The sequence below is a fragment of the Amphiprion ocellaris genome, chromosome 6 (assembly GCF_022539595.1).
Source record: "Amphiprion ocellaris isolate individual 3 ecotype Okinawa chromosome 6, ASM2253959v1, whole genome shotgun sequence".
Taxonomy (NCBI): Eukaryota; Metazoa; Chordata; class Actinopteri; family Pomacentridae; genus Amphiprion; species Amphiprion ocellaris.
Genome location: NC_072771.1, coordinates 6,181,400 through 6,194,141, shown reverse-complemented (window position 1 = coordinate 6,194,141; position 12,742 = coordinate 6,181,400). Strand labels below are relative to the sequence as shown.

The window sequence follows — 12,742 nt, the reverse complement described above, 5'->3', positions numbered from 1 at the left end:
CTATGTTGGTGTCTGACTGCTGTTGAACCAGAAGCTGGAGTGGGAGTGGAGCTGAGGTGGGCTGTGGACCACCAGAGACGACGACTTTATACCACAAGCTCATATTTTTACAGTGATGTCTACAACTGATAAAAAAAATATGGGTCAGGTGTCCACGTAGCATGGCTTTTACACAACACAATAGAGCTATTTGTGAGAGATCATCTACACCACCGATCAAACGTTTTAGAACGCCACAATTTTTCCAGTTTTTTATTGAAATTCAAGTAGTTCAAGTCCAACGAAGAGCTTGAAATGGTCATAGTAAGAAGTCTCAGTTTAACTGAGAAGAGAAGACTTGGAGGTATGTTCTAGCTGGTCAGGGGTTCATCCTACAGCAGATAATGGCCTAGAACATCAGTCCAAGTTCTGTAGAACCACCTTAGGAACAAAGAACCAGATGGTTGAAAACATGGAGTGGCAGCACAGTCTCCAGACTTAAACCCCATGGAGCTGGTTTGGGATGAACTGGACAGAAGAGTGAAAGCAAAGAACCTACAAGAACCACACATTTATCGGAACTTCTGCAGAGCTGGAAGAACTTTCTGAAGAATATTTGATTTCCACTGAGGAGAGAATGAGTGTGTTCAGCTGTTAGATCTGCCAAAGGAGGTACTTTGATGAGTCAGAAGTTTAGAAGACATTTTGGACATTTTCTAAATATATTTTTTTAAGCTTCATTTCTACATGTGTTCTCTGCTTTCATTTCAGAGTACAATGAGACTTTAACATGTAGAATTTACTATAAAAAAATGGAAAAATTGGTTGTTCTTAATCTATATCTATCCATTAACTGCTTTATCCCGTAGAGGAGGCGCTAGATTCCTGCTGACTTAGAGCAAAAGCAGGATAGATCCTGGACGGGTTGTCAGTCCAGCACAGGACCAGAGACGAACAGAAAACCACACTCACACTTACAGCCAGTGTCTTTGGACTGTTTAAAAGCCCCCTAGAAAACCCATGCAAGCACAGGGAGAACCCAACGAGAATCCAGGACCTTGTAGCTCAGAGACAACAGTCCAGTCTCCACACTAGTATGCTGCTTATAATCTTCATTATTTTCAGCTGTTTTGTAAATCTTGCTTTTTGCAGTGGGGGAACCATGACAAATGTGAACACGTGTTGTTGTAGGGCTCACTAAGTGCTTTGATTTATTTATTATTTTGTACAGTTGACTTCATCATGCAGCCCACAGGCTATAAACACGACGCTGTCACACTGTGAACAGCATGAAGTCTTTGGAGCACACCTCCCCTGTGGGTTACGGTAGAGAAGCCACTCATTCAGCTGCATAACATGTTTGTTTCAATATCGCTGAATATTCAATGGGGCTGCGCAGTGGTTCAGTGGTTAGCACCGTCGCCTCGCAGCTAGAAGATCCCCGGTTTGTGTCCTGGCCTTCCTGGGATCTTCCTGCATGGAGTCTCCATGTTCTCCCTGTACATGTGTGGCTTTTCTCCAGGTTCTCCAGCTTCCTACCACAGTCCACAAACATGCTGAGGTTAATTGGTGATTCTAAATTGCCCCCTGTGACCCTAATGAGGATTAATCAGTGTATAGATAATGGATGGATGCATGAATATTCAAAAACATGGCTCACCAGTATTATTTTTCCCTGGAAAAAGCATAAAAATACATGTTTTCCTTCAAACCTATTGAAACAGGCAGTATTTTATTAGAGTAAACTGACTGATTTGACTTATACATACTAAAAATGCACAGGTCTAGTCAGCTTTATAAAAATACACGTGATGCCGATGCCTTGTCACCAGATTACCTGAAGATGGTGCTGTTCTCCAATGTTAATAAAGACACCATCAGATGTTCTGCACTCCTTATATTCCTTATTGTTCCTCATTGTAGATGCAAAATCTGAATAAAACAGGAAGAAGTTGCACCACATTGAAGGCAGAGTCCTTTGAGGTGTGGATAGATAGTCCCAGCGGTCATAGTTTATTCATGGTCATGAATGAGGATATGTGGAGATGCTGGAGCTCAGGTCCCAGGCGTCCCAGTGATTGATGGTATGTTTAACTGTGGACTATTGATCGCTTTCTACATGTAGACGTGGTGCTACCTCTTCCCCTGTCAACTGTATCCTCCCCAGAGAGCCACTGATCCTCCAACAACAAGCCTTTCTGCTGTGTGAGCTGTTAATCAGCTGATCCAACTCTCCACAAGTGGAGGATTCACAGGCTTCAGTGTGTGGTGGACAGACACCAAGACATAAAACTAAATGATGTAGGTCACAGTTGTTTATTTTATGGTTCAGTGAGATCTGGAGCATTGTTGTTGTTGGTTTGTGGTCAGTGTTTATCACAGCGATAAATACTATTTATGAGGCTGACTTAGGACCATTTAATATTCCTGAAAGCTGCAACAATTGATATATTTCTATTATACACTGCCTGTCGAAAAAAGAAGTCTCCAGATGGATTTAACTAATCAAATAGTTAAGAGCCTTCCATTGGATAATTACTGCAGTGATGAAACAACTTCTTTAACCCTAGCTGATGCAGTGAGGAGCTTCTCATTTCTTAAACAACATATCCTGTGGTCATAGAAAGGATGATAATCTGTCTCAGAAGGGTCAAATTATTGGCCTGCATCAAACAAATAAAACCACTAAGGAGATGAAACTACTAAAATCAGGTTAAGAACTGTCCAACACATTATTAAAACCTGAAGGACAGTGGAGAACCATCATCTTCCAGGAACTAATGCGGTCTGATGAGTCCAGATTTACCCTGTTCCAGAGTGATGGGGGCATCAGGGTAAGAAGAGAGGAGGATGAAGTGATGCACCCGTTTTTTGCATCATAAGTATTTTGGGGTCCATGTGATGTCGATTTCATCTTCTGTGGTCCATCCAGACCCCTGTGTGAACGTCCACAGGCTGCCCATAATCTTTATCCTCACAGCGATAATGTGCAGCAGAATGCATGTGTGGAGTGCGTAGATGCCCATCTACTGCACATGTATGGAATGCAGTCCTCCAAGTGGATGTATTCATGACAAGTATGAATCCATAGCGTCTGCAGCTCTGTCCTGAAATATAATGAAGGTTTTACAATGGCTGCTTTATTACTGAAGGTAAACGCTCTGAACATGGTACAGTGTCTCTGATGATGGCAATAAGAGCACTTGATATGTGCTTTAGGAGACAGCAAAATATCAGATGAGAAATTTGTATTATTTCATGACATGAAAGAGTTCAGCATTGAGACCATACAGTCCTTTTATTGGCCATGGTGTGGAGTTCAAAGAGCGTCTTGCAGAGGTTCATCCACTGCTGGTGGAGGCTCTAGACATACCTGAGTCTGGCTGTCAGCACTAAAGTGTTCTAGCTGACACAGAGACCGACATCTCCCATCCATGACAGCAACACGATGCAGCGTTTGGCCAACGACCAGTCCTAGTGTTGTTCACAGCCACAAACTGCATGCTAGACTTCCTCCATAATGCCACTGCAGAACTACAGAGTCAATTTGCAAACATATGCCGACTGCATGCACCAGATGGGCACCACACTGGAGAACTGCTTCACAGGCAGCACAGAACAACCAATCACTGGGCCAGAAATAAACCAGCAAGCGATGCACAATGACCACAACAGGGCAGGCAGCTACCATCCCAAATGGCTTAATTACCAATCTACATGGTCCAGTAGGTAAGCTCACATCACTCACATGACATGGATACATAAAAAATGTAAATTTCAGCCCACTGCTGATGGTGAGGTTTATGAAATAATACCTATTTTCTACTACAGAGTGAAGGAAACCTGCAGTTTGTGAACAGAATGCAATAAGAAGTAGGAAAACTCTACATCTGCCTTGTAATGTTCTCACTTGCTTCGATGCCAGTTGGACATTTTTAATTGGATCCTCCACACATTCAAAACCATGTTTTATGAATTATTCACTCTTTAACAAGTGCATTACTGTCAATGTATGCAGTGTTAAATCTTATTCTCATTTCTCCCTGCTTCAGTTTGCTGCTGCATGGTGCTGAAAAGCTGCAGGGAGGGGCTGATTTAACAGCACCTGTCAAGGCACAGGACAGGTTTCTTAGATGAAGTTGTGCTTTTTTAACATTTCAATTCAGACTTTTGACTCTCAGCATTTGGCTCCACTCTTGTCATTACATGCAATATCTAATGCTGGCCATTTTATCACTCCTCAGGTTGACAGTTTACCTGTAGTAGTGGGTGGTGCGTTGTGATGGATGTGCATGGAGAGACTCATGCAGCTTTGAGGAGGAAGAGAGTACAAAGCAGGCTGTTCTCTAAAACTGCACTTTACAGACGTCCCCTGAATGCCTCATGCATGCATATAGGTAGATGCTTGTTAGGTGTTGTACACAGAGAAGCCTCTAGTCTCACTGCTGCTCAGTAACTCAGACAAACAACAGGTTGAAGCTTCGTTTCTCACGCTCTAAATGCATCTGTGTCATTGCCACTGTGCTCCTCCTTTCTTCAGCCTCTCTTTGGTCCGGCTGATCCTCTCTGTTTCTTGGACTCCTCTTAGGCCTCGTCTGCATCGATCTTCCCTTTGTGGTCGTTCCATTCTCTCATTGCTTCAGCTGTCCTCTCCTGTTCTGTTATTTCTCTAATTAACTAATCTATTTCTGTTACTTTCAGGGATGTCCCACCGCTTCCCTCATGTTTACTCATTTCCTCTTGTCTATATCCTGGGTTCAGGCAAACCTTTGAGAAACTTTAAATTGCAGGTTTCTGCTGTGGTAGAGCAGATCTTCTTTTAGTCCTCTTCTTGACCTGAATGACTCTGGCACTAACCCTAGGCTCTAGTCACAGAAATTCAATCAGTTACTCACCTTGAACAGTTGTCCACCTGCGTAGCTTTAGATATAAAGCAGGTTATAGTCAGGCTACCTCTCTACAGTCAGTAGGTGATTACTTAACCTTCACTACAGGAAACAACAACAACTCTTCTGGGTCATTCCTTCCCCTTTAAAGAAACTGAATCACACAGCGAGGCAGCCTGCTATTTTCTGGTGGATTTTTGATTGTAATGCCAGTCAGACCTCCCAGATGTTACACCAAAACAAAGCCAGTCGTCACTATTCTGGAAGAACACTGAAACTGCATCCTTGCTAAGCTTTGCCCAAGATCACTGTCATTGGTTTAAAGAAAAGGAAGCCACAGCTTTTATTCCCTCTGGCAGAATGATATTGAAGTGCAGATCATTATAAACACAGTAGTGCAAAAGCAGAGAATGCTGTTCAAGGTGAAAAAAAAAAGGCTGTACATGTCCATTGGAATACTGACTATTGTACAGGTGTGTAGGAATGGCTCAGCTGTTTATCAGAGTGATGGCAGTGGGGAAGAAACTGTTTTTGTGTCTGGAGGTTTCTGTGTACAGGGATCTGTAGCGCCTGCCAGAGGGGAGGGGGAAACAGTTTAATGTCCAGGGTGAGTGGGGTCTCTGATGATGTTTTCTGCAGTCCGTACTACAGGCTGTAGTCTGTTTCTGTCCTGCTGTGGGCTGATCCAGAGGTGCACAGGACAGACTGGATGACTGCAGTGTAGAACTGGATCAACAGCTCCTGCGGCAGGCCATGTCTCCTCAGCTGTCGTAGGAAATACATCCTCTGCTGAGCCTTTTTCAGGATGGAGTGGATGTTCGTCTCCCACTGCAGGTCCTGAGAGATTGTAGTCCCCAGGAGCTTGAAGGACTCCACAGCTATGATGTGATGTACTTAGCCACCCGTCCATTGATTTTCAATCATGATCATGTCTTTGATTGTTTTACTTTAATAAATTTTTGGCACTCTTTACTTTAACTGAAGCACAAACAGTACCTCCTCCACCACAACTAAAAACAACGTGGTGTGAACTTCATTTCATCTTGTGCACATTTTGGAGTTGGTAAGAACAGCTGTGTTTTCTTATTTCTATGTATATTTTCATTCAGTTTCACAGTTACCTAGTGACTATAAGAAGAATGGTTGCAATACTACATTGCACGAGAAAGTAAATTAGAGTGACTTGCTTGTTAAGTCAATGGAAAAAAATGCAGCTGCATGTGTTCTGTTTATGTGTCACTGTAGCTACATGTAGCTTTCATCAGGCGTTCCTGAGCTGGCAGCTGCACAGTTTGCATTTACACCTGTCTGAATTCTTGGTCGTTGGTCTCGTTGTTTTTATCATGCTTGCAGGCATTTACACCTGTAGTAATAATAATAATGCGAAAATCAACCATGGTCTCTGTTTACCGTGTCTTACCAGTGATAAGACGTTGCTGTTACGTGCTGGAGGTTGATGTTGACAGGGTCGGTGTCCGAGTTGGTACTGGTGCTGAAGCTGGTGCTGAAGCTGGTACTGGTGCTGAAGCTGGTACTGGTGCTGAAGCTGGTGCTGAAGCTGGTACTGGTGCTGAAGCTGGTGCTGAAGCTGGTACTGGTGCTGAAGCTGGTGCTGAAGCTGGTGCTGAAGCTGGTACTGGTGCTGAAGCTGGTGCTGAAGCTGCTGCTGGAGAGGAGGCAGGGGAGCTGGGGGCTCCGCGACGGAGGTGGAGCAGGCTTCGCACGTCGAAAGGGATTCTTGAACAGAAATAAACATTCACCCTAAGTACACGAAAAATACGACATTGTAACTTGTGAAAAAAATAAACCTTTAAGACCACTAGCTTAGTTCGTCATGCTGACTGAGAACTAAACGTTAGAAACAGCAGCACGAAATACAAGCGGAGCACTGAGCTAGCGCCGATGGCTAACTAGCTAGCGCTGATGGCTAACTAGATAGCTTATTGTCTGCTACAGGAGACAACAACGTTACTTTCTAAATATATTTGTTTGCCAAAATGGAGCTTGCCACCAATGGGATAAATGATGTAAAAGTTTCTTGAAGTCACAAACACTCACCGTCCTCGAACGTCTCCAACAATGCAGCAGCTGAGTCTCCCTCCTGTTGCTTGCTGGTGCGGTGCCAGTAAATAGCTTCCATTAAACCTCTTCCAACACCTCCTGGTTGACCCACGCCGGCCGTTGTGGTCCTTGGTGGACCAATAGTCACTTTTGAGCTTTTTCAGCTTCTCCCTACACTGCTTCTGTCCTCTTTATATACAGTCTACTGTATGTGTGGGCGGCCGTCCGCTCAGAGACCTCCTGATAAACTTTCTATGTCCAGCTCCCTCTGTATTCTTTGGTCCACCACCAAAGACAGAAAAGTCTCGACCTCTTCATTCACCCACTGTACAGCTAGTGATGGTCCTCTGATACCTGAGGCTTCGACACATGCGCTGTAGCTCATGAAGCAAACGTATCGAGCCACTGTGCCGAGGCGTGGTTTGGTCACGTGACTCGTGACGTTTGAATCACTTCAGTGACGTTTGAAGCACTCAACTGCTTCGAATCACCTGATTGGTTCGGTTTGTTATGTGAATCACTCAGCGGGATCGAGTGTTCCGGGATAGGAGATCCATATTTAGTGTTGTTCATTTGAATTGTTTTTTGCAGAATAGATTGTTTTTTTTGCTGTTGTTTTTGCTTTGAGAGTTAGTAGTATGTCAGATTTCGTATTTCGTAGAGAATAGATAGATAGATAGATAGATTATATATATATATATATATATATATATATATATATATATATATATATATATATATATATATATATATTCCCAACTCACCACCCCCATGCCACAACACCTGGCACAGAACCTTGTCAGGTGCTTAGCTGACAGACTACAAACCAAAGAAAAGAACAGTTCACTGACTGTTGCTACACTTGTGGCTCTGCAGTTCAAAACTTTTGGATTCACCAATCAGAGTGGCAGCCAGTGTGAAAGAATGTTTAATAACAGAATGCACAACAATTAACATAAAGAATACCAAGCAGCAGTCATCTACCTCACAAGCACCACCACAGCCTCGTCCTCCACCACCAGCAGCACCTTCCACAGGTATTCTTTTTCTCTTCTGAATAGGGAATGACTGACATTTCTGGTGATGATGATGATGATCTTCAATATTTTTCAGTTCAACTGTGGAGCCTATTAGACGAAGACGCAAGTAGAGCCTGGCAAATGCAAAGCGCCACAGCGAATGCAATTGTAGAAAGAACAGCAGACCCACTGGCTTACTGGGCAACCCACAAAACTGTTTACCCAAACTTGTACAATGGAGCCAAACATTTCCTGTGTACCTCAGCCTTATCTGTGCCGTGTGAACAGGTTTTTTTTTTTTCTAAGGCTGGGGAGATAGTGAGTAAAAGAAGGAACTGCTTGAGTCCCAAACAATGTTCCCTGTAATTTTTCCTGAGTGTGAACAAACACACAAACTCCCTGAGCGTTCCTTGGACCACTGTGAGCAACATCAGACGTGTGCACTGTGGTCACACCAGCATCACATCCATTCAAGTTACATGGTTTATTAAAAGAATCAAATTACAGCATTTACATTTCTGTTAAAACACTTTGTCAACAGGAGCCAGTTGAAGGCTGCAGTGATTTTAGTGACACTACAATGTATAAGAGTGAAGTTATTGAATATTTGTCTCTCTTTACTGTTGCAGTGGTTTTGCAAATTGCAGACGGACCCTGTTCACTCCATAGACACCAATGTTATTCCTGTAGCTTGAAAGACAGCTACTTTTGATAAAACTGGGCTTGTAGCACATTGTCTGCCTTGCAACAATGGGAAAGAGGCACCGTTTATGTTTTGAAAACCTATATCTAATGAGTTATTGATGCTGGAAGTCCGAATCTGTGAATATCTTTCCAACTTTACTGAACTTGGGGCCACTACCACCTAAGGAGTGATATATTTAATTTTGAAAAGAGCATTTAGCCATACTTAAAGCTTTAAGTGCTTTATTAACACGGAACTAAAAATTTTGTATTGTTTTATTATCACAGGTTCTGTCTAAAAAGAGGTGGCATCATTTTAAACAGTGAAATCAAACTAATAAAATGTAATGACCAACCAGTGAGCAATACTGGATTCTGCAAAAACATAAACAACTTTTTAAAAAAAAAAAAAAATCTAAATCTTATCTTAACACAGTTAATGTATTAACTTATTTTTGTGTGTATGCATGTATTTATTGATTTATTTAGTACTGTTAACATATCAGAGTTCTGAGTGAATTTTTCTTAAGATAGGCAAAGGCCATTTATTGATCACATATAGGCTCTTAAATGTTTATTAAAAACTGAAAAGCATTAAAAAAAAAAAAAAACAACTTAGGCATTTATTGAGTCACTAAAATACTGTAGAGTACAGACCACATCAGCATAATTATAAGCATCCTCTGGTAAATTAACAACCAGATACTGATGTCTCTCACCATATGGACTTCAGGAGATGACTGGGGGATGATAAACTGTGACCTACTGGTTGGGTTCTCTCTGTTCTCATGTTTCTTACATGTTTGTCCCCTGACAGCCGGGTCCTAATGTTTTTTAGCAACACACCATACTATGACGTTTTTACAATGATGGTTCTACTATGGAACCAGTTTGACATGTTCAGGTGTTCTTTGTGTAAAAACTAGAGATTTCAGGGATCAGAAGGTGGTTTTCAACTTTCTTTGTTAACTTTCTGCTTCAACTTTAAATTAAATTTCCTTCACTAAGCCAACCCTCTGGACTTCCAGTAAGCTGTGTTCCTATTGGCTGTCCAGATGGCTGTGTTCCTATTGGCTGTCCAGGTGGCAGCTAGGTGTTATCAGGAACACCTGAGCAGCTCAGTGTCTTCCTGCTTTATTTAGCTGCAGACAAACATTTCCTCTGCTTTCCTTCACCACTGAACCGGGTTTGGCTCCGTTGCTTTAGTCTGTTCTTTAGGCGTTGGCTTGCAGCTTCCAGCAGTAAAATAGACTTTAATGTGTTTCTTGGTGTGTTTTAGGGCTTTGTACTGGATAGTTGTCTTGGTAAATGTGGTTCTTTAGCCACAGTTAGCACATGGTGCTAATGTGTGCAGTGATTAGTAGATTTGGTGCAGGTGAGTTGTGTCTTTATCTTGGCTGTAGTGAGTCTTCGGAGGTTTTTGGTCAGACACATTCTGTATTCTTGTTTGAGAACCAATGTTGGTTGTCCAGAAGGTAAGAGTTCCTGTCCTGATTCTCTGTTCTCAGAGGTTCTCTGGTAGGCTGCAGGAGACTTTAGCGTTTGGGTTGTACTAGTTTGGTTTTTGTATGGTTTCATTTGGACGACTATCTTGAGGCTCCTCCATGTGGTTCAGTGAGATTTTCTGGAACAGTTCTACAAAGCAACCTGCAGCAGAAGAGACTTTGAGAGTTTTTATGAAGTTCTGGAGAGCAGACTTTAGAGCAGCAGAAACATTTGTCAGTAGTTTGAGCAGGAGAAGGTGAGCTTCAGAGTAGAAATGAGACAGAAACCTTCTTGACCCGTGTGGTGAGGTCCTGTACCAAGAGTTTGAGCAGGTTGTGAAGAGTCTGTAGTTCTTTGGTCTGAAAGCACAAGAAGAGTCGACTCATTAAAGGAGAAAACAGGAGATATTGTTGGTTCTTCTGTCACTCTGCAGTTTCCAGTTTCCTTAGACTGAATATCAAGTTTATATTTTAAATGATTTCCCATGTGAGCCCAAGAAGGCTTCAATAAACTCCCTCCATCCCCTGAACACAACATATTTTATTACCATGTTAAATGTTTTTTTTTTTTTAATGTTTTTGAGTTTTAATCATAGTTTTTTCTCTTTGCTTGTTTAGTTTTGTCATCTGTGTAAAAGGTGCTAAACAAATAAAGTTGAATTGATGAACTGAATAACTGACTAACTCATGATTGTGACAACAGAAGTATTTTAATTGTGATTTAAGGGTTTATTTCATTTTTAAGGTTGGGGTTAAAATCTTGACAGAAAAAGAAGATTAAAGAAATAAACTACATAACAAAAAGCAATTAAATCAAACAAAAAAAATGAATACAATAAAAACAAACAATAACAAACAATAAAACAAAAAGTTTTATTGTTAAAAAGATTTAAGAAATTTAAGATGTAATTTTCTAATTAAACATTTAATTTTTTAATTAAATGTTTTGTCTTTTTAAAGGTTTAATAATCTAATTAAATGTTTTGCATTTTTTTAAATGTTTAGTATTCTTGTTTAATTTTATTTTTTAAATGTTTAATTATGGAAAATATTTTATCTGTAATTTTTAATATTTGTATTTTAAAAATTTTGTTTAATTTCATAATGACATGTATGTTGTTGAATTATCTAATTCAATATTTTGTCTGTTTAATAGAGTTAAACATTAAATACAATGAAATTATATATACATATACCACCTTTTAATGTTTAGTTTTCTTTTTAAATGCTTCATTGTATTTTCTGTTTAATTCCTATTTGAAGTTTTATTGTCTTTATGATGTAATTTTCTAATTAAACATTTAATTTTTTAATTAAATGTTTTGTCTTTTTAAACATTTAATTTTTTAATTAAATGTTTTGTCTTTTTAAGGGTTTAATAATCTGATTAAATGTTTTGCATTTTTAAAAATGTTTAACATTCTTCTTGTTTAATTGTATTTTTTAAATGTTTAATGATGGAAAATACTTTATCTGTAATTTCTAATATTTGTATTTTAAAAATTTTGTTTAATTTCATAATGACATGTATGTTGTTGAATTATCTAATTCAATATTTTGTCTGTTTAATAGAGTTAAACATTAAATACAATTAAATTATATATACATATACCACCTTTTAATGTTTAGTTTTCTTTTTAAATGCTTCATTGTATTTTCTGTTTAATTCCTATTTGAAGTTTTATTGTCTTTATGATGTAATTTTCTAATTAAACATTTAATTTTTTAATTAAATGTTTTGTCTTTTTAAACATTTAATTTTTTAATTAAATGTTTTGTCTTTTTCAGGGTTTAATAATCTGATTAAATGTTTTGCATTTTTAAAAATGTTTAACATTCTTCTTGTTTAATTGTATTTTTTAAATGTTTAATGATGGAAAATACTTTATCTGTAATTTCTAATATTTGTATTTTAAAAATTTTGTTTAATTTCATAATGACATGTATTGTATCGTGTTGAATTATCTCATTCCATATTTTGTCTGTTTAATAGAATGTAATGTAATTTAATGTTTAACTATTAAACAGACAAAATATGGAATGAGATAATTCAACACGATACAATACATGTCATTATGAAATTAAACAAAATTTTTAAAATACAAATATTAGAAATTACAGATAAAGTATTTTCCATCATTAAACATTTAAAAAATACAATTAAACAAGAAGAATGTTAAACATTTTTAAAAATGCAAAACATTTAATCAGATTATTAAACCCTGAAAAAGACAAAACATGGGTACCCATATAGCTCAACGGGTTAAGCGGGTGACTCATGTACAGGGGCTGGTCCCTGATGCAGCGTCCCGGGTTCGAGTCCCGCTAGTGGCCCTTTGCTGCAAGTCTTCTCCTGACTTTTCTCCCCCGTTTCCTGTCTGTCTCTCACTGCACCTATCCAAAAAAAGACAAAACATTTAATTAAAAAATTAAATGTTTAATTAGAAAATTATATCTTAAAGACAATAAAAGTTCAAATAAGAATTACACTGAAAATACAATGAAGGATTTAAAAAGAAAATTAAACATTAAAAGGTGGTAAAACATTTAAAAAGAAAAACCTTAAAGATTTAATCGAAACATTAACAGACTGTGTGAAGGTTCAAACTAACAGAGAAGTACTCAGGAA

The 12,742-nt window shown here is 39.0% G+C and overlaps 1 protein-coding gene across 1 annotated transcript; it reads right to left on the bottom strand.

The window, feature by feature from the left end:
* Nucleotides 1-3,784: 3,784 nt before the first annotated feature.
* Nucleotides 3,785-7,490, bottom strand: LOC129349193 (G-box-binding factor-like). The gene is made up of 2 exons (XM_055011714.1): nt 6,924-7,490; nt 3,785-6,602 (listed from the first exon to the last, which is right to left on the bottom strand). The coding sequence occupies exons 1-2, from the start codon at nt 7,003-7,005 to the stop codon at nt 6,223-6,225; spliced, it is 462 nt and encodes a 153-aa protein (XP_054867689.1). The 5' UTR covers nt 7,006-7,490; the 3' UTR covers nt 3,785-6,222.
* Nucleotides 7,491-12,742: the final 5,252 nt, after the last annotated feature.

Excerpts from the sequence above, each read along its gene's own strand:
- LOC129349193 (XM_055011714.1), bottom strand. The coding sequence starts at position 7,005 with ATGGAAGCTATTTACTGGCACCGCACCAGCAAGCAACAGGAGGGAGAC. Across the intron at positions 6,603-6,923 it reads GTTGGAGACGTTCGAGGACG|AATCCCTTTCGACGTGCGAA; the intron begins GTGAGTGTTTGT and ends TTTCTGTTCAAG.